Here is a 21228-nt window from a genome sequence, read left to right as displayed (position 1 = left end):
GAGATAAACATAACGCTATCGTTATGCGAGTGGGTCATCCCTAAACACCATAGTAAAATGCGATATTTTATCACCAACACCGACTTTGGCTTTGGCCATTTCCAAACCCAAGGGCGTCATTTGAGCCCTGGGAAACTTGAGAAAGAACGACGGCTAGCAATACACTGGTAAGATCTGATAATGTTGGTCGATGATTCTGGTCACTTGAATCAGTGTAGACCTTGGCAAGGACCGGGACTGGACTATCTATCTAGTCTTAAGTCCTTTTTCAAGGTAGTTAGGACCATACTACTGTCCCCTATAGTACTTTATAGCCCCCTATACGATCCTCTATAGTTTTATAAGCCCGGATCGCTCTGGCCTGGTGCGTTATTATCCAGCTCCTCATGACAAGATATTAAGCCCGCACCTAGTACATCTACAGTGTCGCAGCCCCAATTTATGACGTATCCCTGTAAGGCTTCCACTGTGGGATAATTTGGGGTATCTTCTTGGATGTTCACTGATTCCTCTGTCTAACAGCCTGGCTGGTATCCCAGGGTGGTCCAATCGTGAACTACAAAAACTGGTGCTGAGAATACTTCCAAAATTCATTGCCAATGGTGGGAGGATTGGTGCAAGTACGCCGGCTACATCGGTCACTTGGAGGCCAATAGTTATAGAAGCTAGGTGCATGATTAAGGAACTGTCAGGACTGCTAACCTAACCTAGATGGCCACGCAATATGCCTGTTACGTAATATGCCCATGATTGAATCTGCTTGAATTTGATTGTTCTTTCTACCGCTCCGGTGAACCGTATTGCTGTGACTGATGACAGTCTGCGATAAACCTACGAAACATGACATCATTAATGACCAGGACAGAGGCGACCACGCCGCCATTATCTAGATAGAAGATCCGGACTGATTCAACGCCCTCATACAATTCATCTTTTAATCTTTGCATAATGCAAGTACTGAAAATACATAAAGGGCTTGTGGACGCAAACGGTTCAATGCATACAGTCCGTTGATCTGCGTCTCCCATGGTCACGGAGTGGATCATCCTTAGAACGGATGTATGGTTCGGGCCTTGGCGAGACTCGGAGAACCTTGGACACCACATTGACTTCAAGAATCTGAAACTTAATTTTTTTTTTCTGGATTGCTCAAATCTCTTGCTAAGATTTCTACCGACCTTCTCAGACAAGGCCCATTCACTTTCTGCGAATGGAAGGCCTGCTTCAAGAGTCTACTAGTTCTTGTTTCCTTGATGTAAGAACAAACAATAGCCACATAACTCATCGTGCCGTATTGAGGTATTTATGAATTAATAAGGCGACAGCCGCTCATAGCGCTAAATAAACACGCATCTAACAAATAGTTTTTTCCATTTTCAAGTCAATATTAGAGAGAAAAGCATTAAATAAACACTAGGGGATGGATGAAACCATCCCTCATGGGCCATTCGATAGGTAGAAATATTATACTCCCCACCTCGGCTAGCCTGACGAAAGTATGATGAGAGAAGAAGAGAATGTCACACTAAGCTATATTAGCTCTTGGAGACTGAAATACCCCCAAATAGCCGCAAAGTCTAGTCCAGCCTGGAACGATAATGAGAGAAGAGATACTTTGCACGAAGTCACAAGGTACTGGTCGAACATTTTATAAATGTTATTCACCTATGTCGAAGAAACTTATCAAATAATAGCAAAAGTCAACGAGACGCTGCAAAATTTCCTCAGAAGCCCCTTCTCCTCAAAAATGAGTTTCAATTCCAAATTGCAACCATGCCTGAACCCCATCAGTCATCTTCATAAAGGTCTCAAGAAGAGCCTCATATCCATTCGACATTCTTGGCTGCAACAGCTGATTTGCGAAGAGAACTTGCTCACAGGAAACGACATCTGAAAATGCAATATCGGCTTAGCAGCTTTTTGTTCAATTTCCTTACAATCGCGCAGGTGATAGTCGGTGCCACTATTACCGCTTTAAGACCTTCAGCTACCGATCACATGTTGGCAATAACAATTTTAGCGGCTATTAACACCTCCTTTGCCGGATTATTGGCTCTAATTAAAGGGAGAGGGTTTCCCCAGCGACTCAGGGGAGGTATGATCGAAATATCCAATGTTCTGGATTTTATCCAAGAGACTGCAGTTTTATTGAAATATGACAAGAACCGAGTCACCGATGATGGAATTGCTCCTCTTTTAGAAGAGGTTTTTCAATGATACGCTTCCGCCGAGCAGTCCATTGAGAAGAACCAGCCAGATACGTTTGCAAGAGATTTCGGCTCACAAGCTGATGGTGATGCGACGGGTGTGGAAGGCTCCCCAAACCAAGAAGCACCGACCTACAAAATGACTGTCAAAAGACGCACAACGGACGAAGAAATGGGGGTTTAAGGCGCAATTAATGTTGGAGTTATATTGATTTTTTATGGTCGAAAAGAGGACGTTCAATCATCTTGTCATGCACGGGAGCTCCCTGTTGATTGATTATCTTCATGTTGTTCATAACAACATGTTCATTATTAGTTTGTTGTTCTATCAGGCTCATTTTACTTCCCTTCTAGGATATCATAATGCTGAGTACAGCTCTATGCAGGATGGTGATCACTTGAAGAAGAGAACGAAGGGCCCTTGAGTTTAGATTACTTTGTAAATCACGTGGTAGGGAGCTGCTGCTATTGAAAAGCATTAAAACTCGTAGCTGTTAAAATATAAATGAGCAAATATAAGCCCGACATCAATAGCTATAGAGATGGCTATTCGCTCCCAAGATGTGGGAAGCGATATGTAAGATCTAGTGAAATTACTTAACCCAGCTGTTATGACATTTGGGCCACCAAGGCCTAGGGAGGTAAACCCTGCAAGAATAGATGATGGTAACACAAATGAGGCATGATAATGAACTTGCTGAAATGGGACGAAAGGAGGTTTATAAAGAAACCTCGCAGCGAAAGGGTTCTCTTTTGATTGTCTCCCAGAGTCTTGATACTCTCGTCAAATGGTACAGATGGATTTTCCAATTTTTTCATCACCGTAACAGATATTGGTAGAAAAGGATTGCTCGTCACGAATCGTACAATGCAATGGTAAAGCGTTTGGATGGATTGAGCTAGAGAGACCGGAAATGTAAATGTTGCGAGGCGCAGGAAAACTTTTCGCTTCCATACATACTGGGACCCTGCGACACTACCATTAATTAGCTAGTTCGACAGCTCTCTGATTTTCGCTTTCATTCAATACACTGAAATAACCCCATCGGAGATGCAATGTTGTCAAGCGGATTACTGGAAAAGACGGAACTTTTATTGGTATTAAGCTGCTATCCACATGTTGGATGTCGTAGCTCATTCCTGTAGCAAATTACAGCTCATCCCTGCCCTCAACAAACGGATACCCAACCTGTTTCCAAGCTTCCCTGATCTTCTCTTCATAGTCACCAGCATTTCGAATAGTAAGTTCGGCAAATTCCCTGAATGTTGCGTTCTCGCTGAGTTCACCGCTCGTTAGAGCCTTGTACCAAACAGGCCCAGCAGTCTCCCATGAATAGCCCCCAATCATTGTAGAAGCGAGATAGAAAGCACGATTCGGTATACCAGAGTTTATGTGGACGCCACCACGATCACTCGTAAGTGGGAGTTTCTTGAAACTCTTCCAGTGTGCCGGTTGCGGGTCGGATCCGACTTTACTGTCGTCGTAAGCTGTTCCAGGTGCCTTCATATCACGTAGACCTCTGCCGTTGATGCCTTTGCCCCAGATTCCCTCAGCGATGAGCCAATTGGATTGTTTCCCCACTGCTTAATCATGATTCCAAAGACATCGGCAAGTGATTCATTCAGAGCCCGCTCTGAAAGCTGTACGCGAGCGGACTCGTATACTGCACGACCCCGTGGGTAAGCTCGTGGCCTATAACGTCCAGCTCATCGGTGAATCCATTGAAGATAACGCCGTCTCCATCGCCGAAAACCATTTCTTTGCCATTCCAGAAGGCGTTCAGATAGCGGTCTCCATAATGCACGAAGCCGTCGAGCTTGAGCCCCCGATCGTCAATTGAGTCTCGCTTGAAGAATTCAAAGTAGAAGTCATATGTCTTCTGGAATCCATTATAGCATTCATTAGCATCATAGCTTGGGTCTTGCTCCTTGGTGATGGGAGGGCCGCCTTCTTTGATCATGATCTTGTCACGAGCAGGATCTTCGTCCATGGAGTGGTGCGCATTGTAAATCGTACGATTTAAACGACGTATCTTTCCTGCAACTACACGATACTTAGTATCATGCGCAACTGTACTAAGAGATGAATCGCGTTGCTCTTCCGTTACGGCTTGCCGAGCAATTATTTCATGGATGTAAGGCGGAACGATACCTTCGGAAGGCTGTTGCTCCTGGCCAAACAAGAGATGTCGGCCGTGCGCGACACGGGTATTTTGTAGTTCTCTTGTTTTCTCAAGGGTAGACTGGCAAGCATTGAGAATGTGTTGCGGTACCTGTCTTGCCTCCACAGCTCTTTCCAATACATGTTCTGGTACAATGCAACACATAGAAGCCATTTTGGTATATTTTTTCATGTAGGTTATCAATAGAGTGGTAAATTTGGAGTTTTGATGTCCCAGTACTCTTCTTTTGAGAGACACCAACACTCCTATCTAATAGAACTTGAGAAGGTGCTGTTATAAATCATGTAATGTCTGTTCTCCATCCATATCGCCGTGATTAGTCTTGGCTTGCGTCATATTATTGCTTTCCGACCCTAAATAATTATAGTCATCCTCCTCACGGACCATGTTCTAGGTTTCGCTTTCCTCGGGCAGCATGCACCTAGCACTTGAAAAGGCTCCTTGATGTCTTGGCGAAATAATCTAGACTTGGCTCCCTGGTAGAGTAGGTGTTTTCTCATGTCATGAACAGCTCAATGTATGGCGAATCGGGTGAAATGCGAGGTTACATGCAAACAAACCTAGGCTAGAACCTTGATGAAACCTTGCTCACATGCCTCTTCAATGGCTTTATTTACGCTTTGGGAATCCGCCTCCTTTCGCAGATGGTATGACGACTACACCACGCCGCCTGTTAACCAGAAAATCAAGGACACAGCAAGGGAAATGTACTTTTGTCGTGCAGTCTGTGATCAGATGCTCGTTCTAACTGCAATTAGGGTATACGGCAATGAAACTATAATTTGGGACATACGCACGTGGAGAAAGTGCGTCATAGGTGAAAGTGACAACTTACCTGACATGCACGAGGGTTCCATGGGATTGTGCAATGGTCAACCTTAATTCTAACGCTATATGTTACTGTTCCGAATGTGGATCCTACTTCTGTTCTTGGCGGCTGTTCGAGCCATAGAGTTTCTCATGACAAAGGTACGAGTTCTATTTCCGGTTAGTGAGCAAACCCGCAAAGCATTCTATTGCTATGAAATCACACCTAGTATGCTCCATCCTAGTTAAGGTCCAACGAGAATTTTACAGTGATGTATCGTGCTGTGGACCTGGAATATCTGGCACGAGAAATAATGGACGCGAGAAAGCTTCAAAACTTTTTAAGGGTGAGAGAGCTGCACTACGAACATACTTTGGGCATTTTCCCAGTGGCCACTATTGTCCTTCGTACACGGGGATGTCGCCCACTACCCAAAGTAACATCCAGAATCCTGGCCATACTTTTCGACAACTCCAACTACGCCAGTTGACATCGTTTGTTTGATTAGACTTTTAAGACTTCAATGTCAAGTGGAAGCTTAGACTCTACATTTCGTCGTCATTCTTGTTTGGAAGATGCGTCGCAGGCGATCTAGAATCCGCGTATCCTTGGTCAGCAATCCTATAACCGCTCAAGCTGGCAAAGAACAGGTCCTGGTCAAACCGTAGTATGTGAGTTAAAAAGAGCGCAGCTCCTAGTATGTTTTACATCAGCTCCATTCAACAGAATATATCCAAACAAGGTAATTCTATCTCCGCATTATCTCCGGCCAAGTGCTAAACAAATCATTCAATATAAGGACTGCCTAGCCAACCCTATACTCAATTTAACTAGGGCTTAGGAGCAATAATATCCATCATAATGCCTTCTATTAAAGTGATGCTTGACAGTCCATTTGATCCTCAAGGGACTGATCCCGATCTTCTCTTAGGTGATGAATGGCCAAAGGATAAAGTCGAAAGCATTATGGAGACATGCTACAGTGATCTTCGCACAGCTTTGAGCTCGAACAAAACTTTTGATCCTCCCAAATTCGCGCCATTGGGAGGAAGCGCATCATGTACAGTCACTGTTGATAAAGATGGAAATAAGGTTGTGTCCTGCACTGTTGGTTGGAACTGGTAGAGATTCGGAACTTGGCTTGCATTAGGATGAAAGTTTCGACGGGGAAACAGTATGGAATTCCTTTCCCATCTCTACGAGACGATAAGCTTTGCACTGCAACTGACTCAAGAAGCATTAGGGTCAGATTCTTAAAGCCCGTTTGCTCCGGCATGGATTTTTCCCACCGGGGTTTCCCATGCACCTAGCGCAAATGCGGGGGCTACTTCCATGTTTGTGGCTTTTTACGATCGGTCTTGTCCTTTGCAATGGTCCTGGTTTCTCTATATGTACCCATGTTAGCCAGAGATTAATACAAAGGCTTTTTCCAACCATTTTGGTTAATGGCCATATATTAGAGTTGTTAGCCATCTATTCTTCAAACGTCTAGTAGAGACAGGCAATTCATTTTCGTCCGAATGGTCACCCCTTCAAAGGAGAGGGCATTGACTTCGCATCGCTACGCCACAACAACATCAGCTTGGCCCGATGTGATCGTTATAAAGACCAACTGCGTATACACAGCATTTGGGGCGGCATTGCTAACAAGGTAGTTATTTTAGGACTACTCTAGTTTGTATCATACTATCGATCTAGTGGAACATGGATATGGCGTAATCCACTGGTCACGGGCTGATCTGTTATTCTTCCGTCTTACGTGGCACACGCAACTCTTGGGTTTGATTAAATGTGAGTAAACCACCATGGGCTTTAATGCTGCTCTAGCTTCCTTTTATAATTCAGAAGTTCTTTCAGTTCCTCTTAGTCATGGGAAGATTTCACCTCGTGCATCACGCTGAAGGTCTCCATAACATGCAGTCTGATTTGAACATCATGGGTTGTTCAGACCTGGGCTATTGATTAAACGGGAAACTAATCGTGATTATATTCGTTTACCACCTAGGTGGACTGCAGGGGCAACACTTGACGTCAACATTGCGGTGATACCAGAGCCCCTCCTATTTAAGCTGGCGGACCACGCAGTATCACATCGTCGATGTTAGAGGCTTTTCGGGATTAGCTTCTACAGTAGGAAAGTCCGATCCCTACCTCGATGAGATGGCGGCTTTTTTGTGGGATGAGATGGCGGCCTTTCTGTGGGATGAGCTTGGGATACATGCACCAACCTCCAGTATCGGGAGAGCGTCTCGGAACAGCGTTGAAGCCAAAGGAATGGTCGAAGAAAGCCGCTAGACAGAAAGCGAAGGAACAGAACGCCGATCTACGACATCAGTACCTAAAATACATGATTTGTCTGAATTTCAGTCTGGTGTATATTGACGAGTCAGGGCGTGATAAACAGCTTGGCTTTAGGAGAACACGTTGGTCACCCATCGGCGCTGCACTGGCCTATTTGCAGCATTGGGAGAGTGGATACGGAATCGATAGACAGATTGGAAGGATTCTGGAAGAGCTCAGGCCGGGGAATCTAAGATAATATGGTTCCGTCCACCATAATATACCTTGGCTATAGTATCTAATCTACAGCCAATAATCCATGCGTTTCTTCTCAGAACCTTTTCATCGCGAGGGCCAGATCAAGAACCATCCGTGGATCCAAGAACTTTCCCTATCAATACCGCTCCATAATGAGCTCGGTTTTTAGCGAGTTCTGTGGGAGAAACCAATCCTTGCTCTGCAAGTAGGCGGCTAAATTGCTCTGCTCAACTGAGGCTTTCGTACGACTCTCCGTCTTCAAAGAAGCCTCGACGATGTACTCAGTTCCCGTACCTGCGGAATTTCGGACGGGCCAGACTTCGAGGTATAGAGGCATCCCCTTCCACGAGCCAATGGAGCGCCTGACGAGGACCGGCCCAAAAATACGCGATGTTGCTAAAACACCGGTGGCCCATTTGTTGGACCTCCAATTGTCGAACTTGTCCGGCGCCTCATCGATCAGCATTTTACGCGAGTTGCTTGTTTCCGGCAGGTCCATTTCGCTGTTCCCAGCATCTGCTACGGCTTTCTTGCGGCTGATAGAAAGGGTCTGCTTCCGGCAACCCCATTCGACTTGCGCCTTGTATTTCTCGTTGCCCGCGTTGAAACCATCGTTATTAGCCACGGTGAGAGCGGCGTCAATGTCGGCGCCCGTGATGGCATACCTCTATTTATACGTCAGCTCGAAATCGTCCTCGTTTTCCATCTTGCGGATACGGGCGCTCCAGTCGGCGGTATAGAGCTCCTTGGAGCTCGTGTCGAGGAACTGGACATTCATCTTGATGACGGTTGGCGGCATATCAAAGGACGATATGACGTTGCCCGTTAGCTCATATTGCGGGCTGAGGACCGCGCTTGGGTTGAGCAAGAGCCTAACCTCGTAGTCGGGCTTCAAATTTGGCACTGTCTGTGTTCCGGGAACGACGTCAGGCATGGCGAAAGGGCGACGCGGGGAGAGGTGTATAGTAGCTGAGAGCTCGCAGGCAGGGCTTGGATGAAGAGACTAGAGCAATAGAGGTACCGTTATTAAACGAGCAGACCAAAGTGGTGCTTATGACTGTTCTTGAAAACAGTGCAGGAGCAGGCGCGTATGTGTCGATTTCAGTTCCCGTTCGTCAAGAACCAGCATTCTTGGCATGTTAACCCCGCAATATGGATATTCCCATGCTCACCCCCAGTTATTATCCGCAAACGGCGCCCGTCATATCCTGTCGGGGCCTAGACCATGGCGCTTGCGATGGACTCGATAGTTGAAGTCCTCACGATAAGTGCAGTCGTCATTTGCACTTGAATAACTGAGGGAAGGAGACTTTTAAAGCTTGGCATGTATCATGACGACCTTGATCGCAATGAGCTGGACCAATCTGAAACTGTTGGTCTCACCAGCTAGGTGCTGTGTACACAGTGAAAAATGATCATGCTCTTAAGCGAAAGAATATTGATTCATGTCTTCCCCTCTGGAAGATGTGCGATCGAGGGCATGTTGGAATACCCTCGCATCCAGCCTGCCGAAACTCGGTGGTTACAACGCCAAAGCTGCAGCTTGACGCAGGACATACAAAAAGCAAATCTATCAGTTGCTAGCGGTAAATTACCGCTCCCATGTTTTGACAGAATGTATCCCAACAGAATCCAAGTTCTATTGCCTTCTACTCTATCATAGGGTTTGAAGTTTGGACCCATAGAGCCTAAAACCTACGCTGTCACAAATGAGCTTTCTACTCCTGTCGACGTTCTGGTCGTTTTGCGAAGTGTTTGGGACCCACTGATCGCCTGTAATTCACCTTGGTATAACTCAACCACGGCTGTTTACATTCCTTTGCGCAAGCGGAACATCAAGAATCGATGACATTGGTCATTTCGATCGGCCGAATAGGCTTGATTAACGTGCGCATTACAGCATCGAGACCAGTAAGTTTGAGTCTAGATGTTAAAGCCAACATGTCGCCAAGTGTTGCCGATAGTAAACTTATATGGTCAGGCGGGCAAGGAACCAAGTGATAAAAGCACTGAAACCTGGCTGACCTATCAACTAGGGCAGAGAGTGAATTAAAGCGGATGTTTGTCTAACAAATCTAGACCATTCTATTCTAATGCGGCTAGGTATCATTCTCTAGGTAATGCCAAGCACAAAGCAACCACATGTATGGACGGCTTCTACACGAGCCTAGCTTTCGGTCTTTGGATCCCTTACGAACAAGAACCGGTTATGAGATGAATTTTCACGTCCGTTCGCACTCCTTCGAAAAGACTGGTCCTTTTACTATATAAGCAGCATATAAGAATGATCAAATTAATAGAGTTGAGTATTATTTACGATCAACTATCCCCCAGTCTACATGCCAATCATACCTCAAGCTCTTCTAGAGACCGTTCTACCCTGTTTCACTCCGAAGGCTTCGTCGTAGACTTTCACACAGCCCACACCCACCTACTAACCTTTTATTGGAACTTCTCAGCGAATCCTTGGACCTTCTCAGGTCCAGTCTTCATTACAGTTGTTCTCCATCATTCAACCGCACCCGCTTCCCCCACCCCTCTCCCCTCTCCTACCTAGCAAGATGTCCATTATATCAATCAACGGAAACCAAGTGGATCCCGAGGAACAACGTCCAGTACTTCAGGCTTTAGATCTCGAGTCAGAGGATGCCGCTAAATCAGACTATATCCTGGTGCAGTCAGTCGAGCCACTGTCAAATGAGCAGGAAGACGAGCTCGAAAGGCTAGGCGTTAATATACAGGAGTATGCTTCCAAGAACACCTACCTTTGTGGTTTTAAGGGCACCGACCTCGATCCCATCCGTCGTCTCCCATATGTCTCCTGGGTCAACGTCTATCTAGACATGTTTGTCATTCAGTCTAGCCTGAAAGCCCCCGCCGGAACTATGGAGCTGTCGCCATTTCCCGCAGTGCCAAAAGACCGAATCTCTCAAACAGTTGACGTCCTTCTTCATAAGGAAGTTGACGCTAGGTCTTCACGTGTTCTCTCGGAAATTGCTGCAGCCGCGCACGCTAACCCTGACACATTGGATGCTGGGTCTTCAAAGATTCGTTTAATGTTCAAAATCAATATTTGGAGGGACTGGCCGCCCTTGACGGAGTCAAGGCCATCCATCCAGTTTATCCGGCGCGGCTCTTCAACAACCGGGCAACGCAAATTCTCGGGGCCCCTGTCCAGGTCAATGGTACTCAGTACGAGGGCGAAGGACAGGTGGTAGCTGTTGCAGATACAGGGTTCGATAAAGGCTCTACTAGTGACACTCATACTGCCTTTTCGAACCGAGTCAGGCAGCTTTATGCATTAGGGCGTTCTGGGCGTTCTGCAAAGTCAGACGATCCAGACGGCCATGGAACACATGTCTGTGGATCTGTTCTTGGAGATGGGTTCTCCGCGGTGATGGGGGAAACATCCGTGGCACAGCACCAAAGGCTACTCTGGTAGTGCAATCTCTTCTTGACCGAAACAATAATCTGGGTGGAATCCCAACCGACTTTGGCCAGCTTTTCGCTCCTCCATATCAAACAAACGGTGCTCGAATCCACACCAACTCATGGGGATCTTCTGCCACTGGAAGGAGACAGCTGCCCTATATTGCTGCTAGCGGAGAAATTGACAAGTTCGTCTGGGACCATCAGGACATGGTGATCCTCTTCGCCGCCGGAAATGATGGAATTGATGCTGACAGGAACGGCATCGTTGATCCAAGGCAGATCGGAGCTGAGGCAGCCGCGAAGAACTGCATCACCGTTGGGGCAAGCGAGAACAATCGTCCGGAGATTCCTGTCGCTTATGGTCCCCGATGGCCAAGCGGTCCCATTAGCAAGGATCTGATGGCGGACCATGCCGAAGGCCTGGCAGCCTTCAGCAGCCGCAGACCTACTCTGGAATCTCGCATTAAACCTGATATCGTTGCGCCTGGAACCGCGATATTATCGACAAGGTCTAGAAATATGGTTAATGCTGACGCCAACTTTGGTGCAAGTCAGGATGCTGAGTGGTGGTTCCTGGCTGGCACTAGCATGGCGACTCCTCTGGTGGCGGGATGCATTGCTGTCCTGAGAGAGACGCTAGTTAAAAGCGGAGTAGAGAATCCTAGTGCAGCTCTTCTCAAAGCAATGATGATCAACGGAGCGGTTGAACTATCTGGGCAGTATGTTCCAAGCGAAGCTGGTCCATCTCCCAATTGTAACAGCGGCTTTGGTCGAGTGAATCTATCCAACTCAGTGATCTTGCCAAACCAAACCGACTGTGGATATCGCGAGGGAGGACCGCTCACGCAAGGTGCGAGCGAGGAGATCGTGGTAGATATTCCAAGTAAGGGACATCTCCTGAGGGTCCAGGGAAGGTCAAGCAGCACCACTGCGTCCAACGGCGCAGTACTGAAGGTGTCTTTGGTCTGGACAGATCCCCCAGGGGAGACCCTTCAGAATGATCTGGACCTAATTGTGGTCAGTTCGGATGGTACTGAAAAACATGGCAATATGGGTGACAAGCCAGATTTTGATCGGGTCAACAATGTGGAACAGGTTGAGTGGACGGATATCCCTCTTGGGAAAGTCAAAATCATCGTGCGTGCGTATCACATCTTCAACCGTACGTCTGCCCAGCCCTACGCACTTGTCTGGAGTATCAATCGCCCCTCGAAGTAGGAAAGTGCGAACTTGCTTCCAGGGGAACAATGGACTCTAAACAGGACATTCGTTTGGTTCTTCAAACCTGTTACTTGACTCGCACTGCAAATGACAGTTCTTGATCAACGGAGAAGTCTAAAATTTTTGCATGATTTCATGGCTTCGAAAATCATGGCTTCTCAGGCTTTCCTTTCTTTTCAAAGTCTCTTTACTATTTTTGCCTGTGTCTCGGGCCGGTATGTCACATGTAGGAAGCCGCTCTGTCTCGACATTTGCCTCTCTTTACATCAGCATCTCCCTCGGTTTTCCCGTTTACTATGCTTCTTACCGAGACACTGGATCTTTCTTTCCTGGACTCTATTATCGTCTGCTTCTATGATCCAGCTGTCTATATTACACTCTCGGTTTCCTGTCTTTTCATGGGTTCGTTAATGCAGTCTTATAGCCTTTCAAATTGATCACTTTCAGGCTTAATACCCTTCCAAGGATACCTACACCCAACGTAATTAAGTAGACCCTCTTCGTCTGTCTTCTTTAGTAGCATCCTCTTTTTATCTTCTGTATATAACGACGCATTTTTTCATATGGGAGGGCTGTTCTACCGTGATTTTAGCAGGGGATGCGTTAGCATCTGCCTTAGCTGCTAGTAGTACCTGAAAAACCTCGAGGTGACCGCCTTCTGCTGCCGCTTGGACAGCTGTTCTTAAATGTAGCACTAACAGCTGGCATCAGCCCCTGCTTGGAGCAACACTGACAAGGAAAGATTGCATTCCGACCGACATGGATTGAGATAAATAGAAATCTTCACGATCTTCATAATATCTTGGAATTCCAAGAATTCAGGAGGTCTCCTGTACTGGTACTCTCTGTCGTCTTAGATAGGCTACTACTTAGAGGGCTTTCTCGGTTAGAAGAACAAAACATCAGACTGTACCTATTTTAGCTATTATCCCATTGGTTGCATGTATCTGGCAGAATCTTAGTGTTCCACAAAAGCAATAACTGAGTTACGGGAACTAGATTTGATCTCCAGAACCTCTAGTCTCAGAGTAGGTCTAAGAATCCTCAAGTCATGCTAGATTAATAAAATGTTCGCTATGGACTGCCTTACTAATTGAATGTACTCACAGTGGACCTTGAAAATGGTCTATGAATGACGACCTTTGCAAAACCAGTAAATGGTAGTAGTCGCATAAGCTAAACAAGATAATACTATCTACTCAGAATGCCAATTTGTGAACAGTGACCCTCCCCAATTATATTATCCAGTTGTCCTCCTCAGAGTCATCCTCCCAATCATCCCCTGATTCACCACCACCTTCAAGATCCAGAATATCATCTTGTTGAAAATACCGGTAGACCCGGGTGGTCTGGTTCGTGTCGGTGATTAACAACTTCATCCTTGGCTTCGACGAAGTCTGGTTTGCCTGTATGACCCAGGTTTGCAGACAACGGATCAACCGCTCCAGATCACCCACCGCTTCGTCCGTCTCATACGATGAGATATTGTCAATAATGCAGATAATCGTGATTCCCTTCTTAACTTGGGCGATGAGCATTTCGAAGAACCAGCACAGTTTCTTCAATGAAAACTCCTCGATCCGTGATAATGCATGTTGCGTGATTCGCGATAGATCAAATTGGACTCGATGGGTGTCGTACGAGAGAAGCTGACCGATCAAGCTGACGATTAACCCTGTGGCACCAGCCCGGCGACCGATCTCCGCGCGACTGGCCGTATGGAGCGAGCAAAAGTGAGTGAGAATCAGTACTTTGGGATTAGGAGCGGACTCGTAAGCGATCCTTGCGCAGAGGTGTGTCAAAGCCGACGTGCCATCTTCAGAGTCAAAGTGACCTTGAACGAGTAGGGAGGCGTTTTTCCCCTCGGTCTTGTTGATCCAGTTTTGAAACTGGGTGGATCTCGTAATGAAGGGAAGTTTTTGGGATTCGCGCTTGTTGAACCTGCTTGGGTGAACGTTCGTGCCCCGGTCGCTGGCGACCTTTGTTTCGTCGAATGCGAGGAGGTGCAAAAGGCCTTCGGTGGTGATCAGGGGATCCTCTGGCTTGGGGGAAGATTGATGTCGACAATGGGTCCGTTGGGGAACGTTTAAATGATCGTTAGATTGAGAATTGACACATAGGGTGAGCAAATCTCTTAGATCTGGTAGGTCGGTTATGGATGGACTCCGCGAAGGCTGGACCCCTGGGGAAGAGTCTGCACTGATGGAGTTTTGAAATTGAACGCCGGCAAGAGACAATCGAGGGGACGCTAGATTTTTATTTTGCACGTTCAGATTTGATAAAATTTGTAGAAAGCTTTGAGAGTTGCATAATACTGACCGTCCATACTGTCGGACAGAAGTTCGCCTTTGCTATCGAGAGATGGGTGTCCAGAGTAGAGCACGTATAGATTGACATAAATGTCCGTGCGGCTACCTTCTGTGTTGTGACAACTCTGCTTAATGCCTTGAATATCTTCGCTGATATTCTGTACAGTTTGGTGGTTCGTGAGCTCTGCCTCTCGAGAAAGAGAGGTAGCGCGTTCCCTGAGGTCGGAAATCGTTTGTCGTAGAGAGTCTTTTGATTTTGGCCCCTTGAAGACCGTCGAAATAAAATGTTCTATGCGAAAAGGAAAATCAGAGACGCGACCTTTGCACTCAGGAAAAAGAGCCTATATGTGTACTTACTAGGCTTTGTTTCAAGACAGTAATAAACGATTTCCCGCAGCACGACAAGAACGTGGTTACATAGGTCAGCCATCTTTTCCAGCATATTAATGCTCAACCTAGGAACTCTGTACGCATCCAGGTAGAACCGGGCCTCGTACAAGATCTCGGGTATGTCCGACAGTGCCACGAAAACCAAGTCATCCAGCTTGTGAGTTTCATCAAGGGCCTAAATGGCGTCAGTCGGTGCTTGGGGGTTGAGAATCAAGTCAATTTGGAATGTTCCTGTTGCCATACCGATAACAATAGCTTGAGTCCGCCTGTACAATTCTCGGGCGCTTAGCATCGATCGCATTGAAGATGATAGGTGCATACGTACCGCATATAGTAGACCCATAATCTCCAGCAGGAAGCAGGTCTAGCCACCCCTTCAGCGACTCCGTATATCTCCCGAACTTGGAAAGCGCCTTGCCAATCGGTCCACCTCCATGACGGGTCTTGTAGTAGTTCTGGGCATTTTGTAGCTCCTTCATCACATCCGACCAGTGTACTTTCTGGCCTGATGGCATAGGCTGACCGACTTGGAATTGGCCAGGTTTGCGCAATTTCAGATGGAAAGCCTCCAGCGCCTCATTTAAGGCTCGAACATTGTTGGTCGTACTTTGAAAAGACTCCTCACTAACAAAAGATCCTCGATAATAAGTGATAGGTTCCGAGATTCTGGCATATGATGAGGGGAAGGTGAATACACACACATTCGTTGCTTACACTCTAGCTCATCCTGAGCTGCGTCCTTCTCGGGGAGGAAAGAATTGATACGATGAACATATTTAATTTTTTCTTCGTCTTCGGCAGTGGTTTGGTGATTCTCAATGAAGCTCGCGGGGAGATTAGTTGAATGACGAACTGGGAACTTGGTTACTGGTTGTTTTGCCATCCTGTTCGTGGCCTATGTTGCCTGAAGTAAACACAAAGATTATCCTACCACTTAGCTGGGGGCTTTATGGAGTAACCAAACCCTCCTATGTCCCTGTCAGCTCAAATCAAGTCGACTCCGACCACCAAGCGGAGGAATGGTGAGGGGTAGGCAAGTTGCCTTCAGGCTGTCGGGCGCACCAACGCTTGAGGCATCATATCAGATCGATCATTGGCCCAAAAGCCCAGGTATTTCCTGTCAAGATTAATTTCACGTCCTCCTCTGCTGACACTCAAACTAAATATAGCGCGGCTTGGGGGCGAGGACCTTCGATCTCCCGCAGTTCATCGCACCACGCTAGAGGGGGGAAAGTTGACAAGTACTTGCTGATGGCGATCAAGGGCCAAGAGGTATGGCAAAGGAACTGTAGGGAAGGATCCGTGCCCAATGGAGACACGTGCATATGCAGATGGGGCGGGCGCTACTATCAAAATAGAACTCCCCCGTCCCGGTGGTCTCCTCTGGCCCGGCTAATCCCTACTAGTTGCAGCACTAGGCGCAGGGAGATAGGCAAAGGATTCGGGCACAAACATTACTTGTCGAAAAGGATGTCCGAGCATAAAAAGCAAAAATCTTTCTGGCGGGGTGAGATTTGCAGCTGCCTTAAAGCAAGGCTGACGCGGCGCGCTGACACCTGTCACAGTACAGCGTGTATGTGAGGTAAACTGGCCAGAGTATCACAGGCACAAATCAGTGACCAACTCAGTGACCTCGGAACTCCCTCGTCTTTCAAAGGCTCAAGAACCATTGCAGGAGCTTTCGCATCATGGCAACAGCGATCGTCGACAGTGTAAATCCTCACTCCTTGGGTCTATCTTCCGAACCGAATGTCTTCACACCAGCCGCGGACAGCAACACAGACTCGTCTCAGACTGAAACCAGTACCCCATCTTCCTTTTTATCCTCTGATGCTGCGAAGAACGGTCAGCCTAGCAAGGCAGAGGATGAACCTCAAAATGCCCAGCTCAATGAGAGAAAGGAAGCAGAACCTCGGCTCGAGGATGCGAAAGATGATCCATGGTTCCTTGGACACTGGAACAGAGTCACCACGCTCTTTGAGCAACGTTCTTTACAAGAGCGAATTCAAGACGTCCCAGCGCGACTTTTTCACGAGGCGATGCTCCATCGACTCTTTCACGACCGTCTTGAGGCACTCGAGGCCGCAATTCTTGGACCGCAGAAACTGGACTTTACCAATTATAACAAAAGCAAGGTGCCTGATAGCGAGGCTACGACCAAATGGCTCAGCTGGCAAGAGTACTCCGTTGTATACGACGTACCCGATTCGAAAGGCGAGTGGAAGCACGTCCCGGAAATCGACAACAGCCCACAGAGCATCATTGAGACTCTAATCGAAGAACCTCTATCGTTCAGAGCGGTGCGGTCGGTAACGACGAAACAGTCCCCCGGGGTCGTCGCTGGGAACAAAGTGAGCGTTGATGGCAAAGAGGCCAGCCTTCCTATGTTTCAGATTCGGCTTCGCTCGCCAATTCTTTTGAAGGTCTTGAATGAAGTCACAGACCAGCTCTCGCAGCGCGGCCCCCACGAGCATAAAGTCACGTTCATGAGGCCCTTTAAGCTGTTGACTCTGTTCTGGAAGGATCTCTTGGAACATCAAAAGAAACTCGAACAGATCCATGGTGACAGCACAGCTGAAAGTCAAGACCCTTCAATGGCAATTGGCCCATTAAAAGAAACGGAGAGCCCAAAGGCCCTTGAACATCTACGGTTATTGAATGAATTTATGGCAAATCATTTAGGTCGTGTTTTCAAGTTAAGGGAGGATTTTGAGAAGGGCACGGCTCGCAAAGTAGCATTCTGTGATCTTTGGCATGTGTTCCGACCAGGTACCACCGTCCGCAGTCCCGCTGCAAAGCAGATCCAACTGTGAGCCTTCCGACTAAATTGGAATCATATGATGAATTGCTAACACGAATTCTAGATACCGGGTGATTCGCGCAACGGGAGGGAGACCGCTTTACTCCCTCGCTGGTGACCCCCCGGCAAACTATGCTGGGGTCAAATTGAAGGACCAAGGATACTCCCCGGGAAGTTTCATAGTGGAGTGCTTCTACATTGACTTTGATGGGGCCCAATATGGCCCAGTAAACCGTACATTCCAGATCCGGAAGTATGAAGGAGAGCGAGATATGACTGCTCTCCCGGTATATCCATTGCAATGCGATCCGGACCATGAGAGCATTCGCGAAGCGATGGTCACTCGAGGTGAAATCTTCGCAGTTTTATCGAACCCACAAAAGACAGCACATAAGCAATACCGTGGATTAACCCTTGATAAGCATCCGGAACAAGTGGAATCTCAGGTAATCATTGATTTCCAACTGGCGTTTCTAGAGATGTCCGACAAAAAACCACAGATCGGACTGGATAGTCTAGTTGATCATGATAACCGAGAGACGAATTTGGGTTATTTTCGTTGTATTCAATGCGGCTCGGAAGGCTGCTGTGGGAACGACTACATTGTCCAAGACTCCGCCATCGATGAAAAAGAAGAACAGCAGTTCAAAAGTCTGAGTGGGAGCTTATTTGACTCCACGGGATATGCGGAAGACTTGACCCGAGACCAGAAGGCCCTACTTCCCTTTATGGTCTACGGGTTTGTTCTCCGTTCTCGCAAATGGGCAACGTTTGATATTGAGAGCATTAGCGATGTTCAATACACCGATGGGTGGCAAAACTTGGTTATCAACGACAGTATTAAAGAAACAGTCTTGGCTATGGTTGAAAATCATGAGAGTATCCCAAGCAAGTCTGAAGGGCGGGGGAGTTCCCTGCCCTCTGTCGACCTTATTCAGGGCAAAGGTAAGGGTCTGATTATTTTGCTGCACGGCGAACCGGGAGTTGGCAAGACTAGTACAGCTGAATGCGTTGCGGATCATACCAAACGGCCTCTTTTCCCAGTCACATGTGGTGACATAGGAGACAACGCTGAATTTGTGGAGAAGAACTTGGAGCGGAACTTCCAGCTTGCTCATAAATGGGGATGCGTTCTTCTTCTTGACGAAGCCGAGTTTGTTGCATCCCTCCAATATCAACTTCTTCATCAAGGCCTTGCTGATTTTTCAATAGTGTTTTTCTTAAGCGACGCAATGATACCGATCTCCCTCGCAATGCTATTGTTTCAGGTAGGTCCGTCCCTCCGTTTGTTGATTATATAAATAATATTAATTGCAATTTCCATTACGAAGTTTTCCTTCGAACCTTGGAATACTACAGTGTAAGTTCAACACATCCAATAATGATATTTTCTGAGTCTCTCCTAACCCAGATAGGGGATCCTATTCCTGACCACAAACCGTGTCGGCCAAATCGACCGGGCATTCAAGTCCCGAATCCATGTCAGTTTGTATTATCCGAAACTGGACAAGAAAACATCCATCCAGATATGGAAGAACAACATCGGACGGATCAGGAAGGAGTTCGAGGCGCAAAATCCGGACTTCGATATCCGGGAGAAAGAAATAATCCAGTTCGCAAAAGACCATTTCAAGGATACCAAAGCTAAGAACCTGCTCAACTGGAATGGAAGGTACTGTACAACTTGCCATCATTCATTCCACGCACTCAACCAAAATCTTTATGCTGATCAAAGCCCTTTATTTGTAGACAAATTCGCAACGCATTCCAGACAGCCGTTGCTCTTGCTGCCTTCGATGCACGGAAAAACAAACGACCAAATGATATCATTCTCGGTAAGGAACAATTCACCCGAGTCGCCGCCGCCGCCGAGGAATTCGACAGATACCTCCTCTCGCTCAGCCAGGGAAAGAATGACTCACAACTTGCCGAAGAGCATCGCTGGCGCGCCGATAACTTCCAGAATCAACCTATGGTGGTGCCCATGGTACCCAACACGGATCCGGGTCGCTCAGTATATGCGTTTGGGCGGTCGAGTCGTTCTTCCAAAGGCCGAGGGCCTGAGAGAGGGGTGTTCAAGGAAGCGCAGCCTTCAGACACTGATTCAGACTCGAGTACATCATCAGATAAGGAAGAGTCCAGTGAGCCAGATCATCGACATGCTGCAAGCGATGAGAGCTCTGAGCCTGAATCGGATTTGGTTCCATCAGAGGAGGACAGGAAGAAAAAGCGTAAAGGAAAGTCTACTTCGAAGACAAAGGATGGGAAGAAAAGAGCGAGTCATAAGAGGTCAAAGTGAGAGCTTAATTGCGGGTTGACGTTTAAATATCTACAGATCACAAGGTCATAGACAGGGTTTTGTTCCACTAATATCCCTTTTTTGATGGATTCTTCAACATAATCTAAAAAGTAGACCACGTCAAGCTGGCAGTCTTTGATCAGCCTGGGTTAAGGAGCCCTAATGTCGAACACTAATATTCTGCTAGATACATGCAACCCATCGAATAGTTCATGAAATGCAGCCTGATTCTTCTTCTCTCTGGCTTAGAAAGCCTTTAAATTGTCTATCTAAACCTCCAAAAACGGTGCAAAGTACCGGTGACGGAGCCTTGCTAATCTCTCGGTTTCTAGGTCTCTAGCATGGTCTATTTGCTAGGCCCAATCTCCCCATCGGTCCCATTTAACGCCGGTTCTAAATCCCCGGCGGTCTGGCTTGGGGCCTGGGGCACCTAGATTACCAAAGTACAGCAGGATTGTGCGGCCAAAGTCCTGACAAATACTCCGATACTGATACTATGTCAATATTGGTCAATATCATAACATTTACGGTACTCTGGAATAAGGGTAAATAAAGGAAGAAGAATATGGAAAGGGCGTATAGTGATTCTTCCTAGATTCCTCTTTCAAGAGGTGAAATTGCATCTTTTGCTAACGGGGCTGAATATTCATGTGACGATTATTCAGATGGGTGAACAGTACCCGGATCGGCCTGAAGAGGGTGAGCCGCCCACGACACGGAATCGTGCACCTTAGACATGCTGTTGTATGTATTTTTTTTGCTTTTTATTCATTAATTCTCTCCTCGAGCGCTCCAGATTTGCATAGCAGAGACATTACAAGACAGCTTTGTGAGGGACAAACACTTTATAGATATCCACCACGCACAGATTTTCATCAAATACGGCGTCACTGCTGGCGAATGGCGGAACCAGCAAATTTTTACTTGGTCAAATTAAGCTGCGAGTTGATCTTTCCATTCGAATTCCAGAAATACACGGTAATTTTGGTACCCAACATCATTTGTACATCATCATGAAGTTTGAAGTCTATCAAAGTTGAT

General features: G+C 46.9%; 5 protein-coding genes across 5 annotated transcripts; 2 read left to right on the top strand and 3 right to left on the bottom strand.

The window, feature by feature from the left end:
• Nucleotides 1-3357: 3357 nt before the first annotated feature.
• N7482_010151 (M4 family metallopeptidase) lies at nucleotides 3358-4543 on the bottom strand (the record flags this gene model as incomplete). Its single annotated transcript, XM_056692275.1, has 2 exons — nucleotides 3358-3788; nucleotides 3865-4543. 2 exons carry the CDS (start codon nucleotides 4541-4543, stop codon nucleotides 3358-3360), a joined length of 1110 nt encoding a protein of 369 aa, XP_056538232.1.
• Nucleotides 4544-8403: 3860 nt separating this feature from the next.
• Nucleotides 8404-8670, bottom strand: N7482_010150 (uncharacterized protein; the record flags this gene model as incomplete). Its single annotated transcript, XM_056692274.1, has 1 exon — nucleotides 8404-8670. One exon carries the CDS (start codon nucleotides 8668-8670, stop codon nucleotides 8404-8406), a length of 267 nt encoding a protein of 88 aa, XP_056538231.1.
• Nucleotides 8671-10297: 1627 nt separating this feature from the next.
• On the top strand, nucleotides 10298-12386 carry N7482_010149 (S8 family serine peptidase; the record flags this gene model as incomplete). Its single annotated transcript, XM_056692273.1, has 2 exons — nucleotides 10298-10914; nucleotides 11117-12386. 2 exons carry the CDS (start codon nucleotides 10298-10300, stop codon nucleotides 12384-12386), a joined length of 1887 nt encoding a protein of 628 aa, XP_056538230.1.
• A 1238-nt stretch (nucleotides 12387-13624) lies between these two features.
• N7482_010148 (uncharacterized protein) lies at nucleotides 13625-15971 on the bottom strand (the record flags this gene model as incomplete). The annotated part of the gene is made up of 6 exons (XM_056692272.1): nucleotides 13625-14637; nucleotides 14709-14987; nucleotides 15056-15263; nucleotides 15332-15354; nucleotides 15414-15712; nucleotides 15790-15971. 6 exons carry the CDS (start codon nucleotides 15969-15971, stop codon nucleotides 13625-13627), a joined length of 2004 nt encoding a protein of 667 aa, XP_056538229.1.
• An 805-nt stretch (nucleotides 15972-16776) lies between these two features.
• Nucleotides 16777-20187, top strand: N7482_010147 (ATP-binding protein; the record flags this gene model as incomplete). Its single annotated transcript, XM_056692271.1, has 6 exons — nucleotides 16777-17897; nucleotides 17953-19041; nucleotides 19101-19156; nucleotides 19220-19248; nucleotides 19304-19560; nucleotides 19638-20187. 6 exons carry the CDS (start codon nucleotides 16777-16779, stop codon nucleotides 20185-20187), a joined length of 3102 nt encoding a protein of 1033 aa, XP_056538228.1.
• Between the last annotated feature and the right edge of the window lie 1041 nt (nucleotides 20188-21228).

Source organism: Penicillium canariense (genome assembly GCF_028826845.1).
Source record: "Penicillium canariense strain IBT 26290 chromosome Unknown utg000008l_segment0_segment0, whole genome shotgun sequence".
Classification (NCBI taxonomy): Eukaryota; Fungi; Ascomycota; class Eurotiomycetes; order Eurotiales; family Aspergillaceae; genus Penicillium; species Penicillium canariense.
The sequence above is the reverse complement of the archived record's forward strand: the minus strand, read 5'-3'. Positions and strand labels throughout refer to the sequence as shown.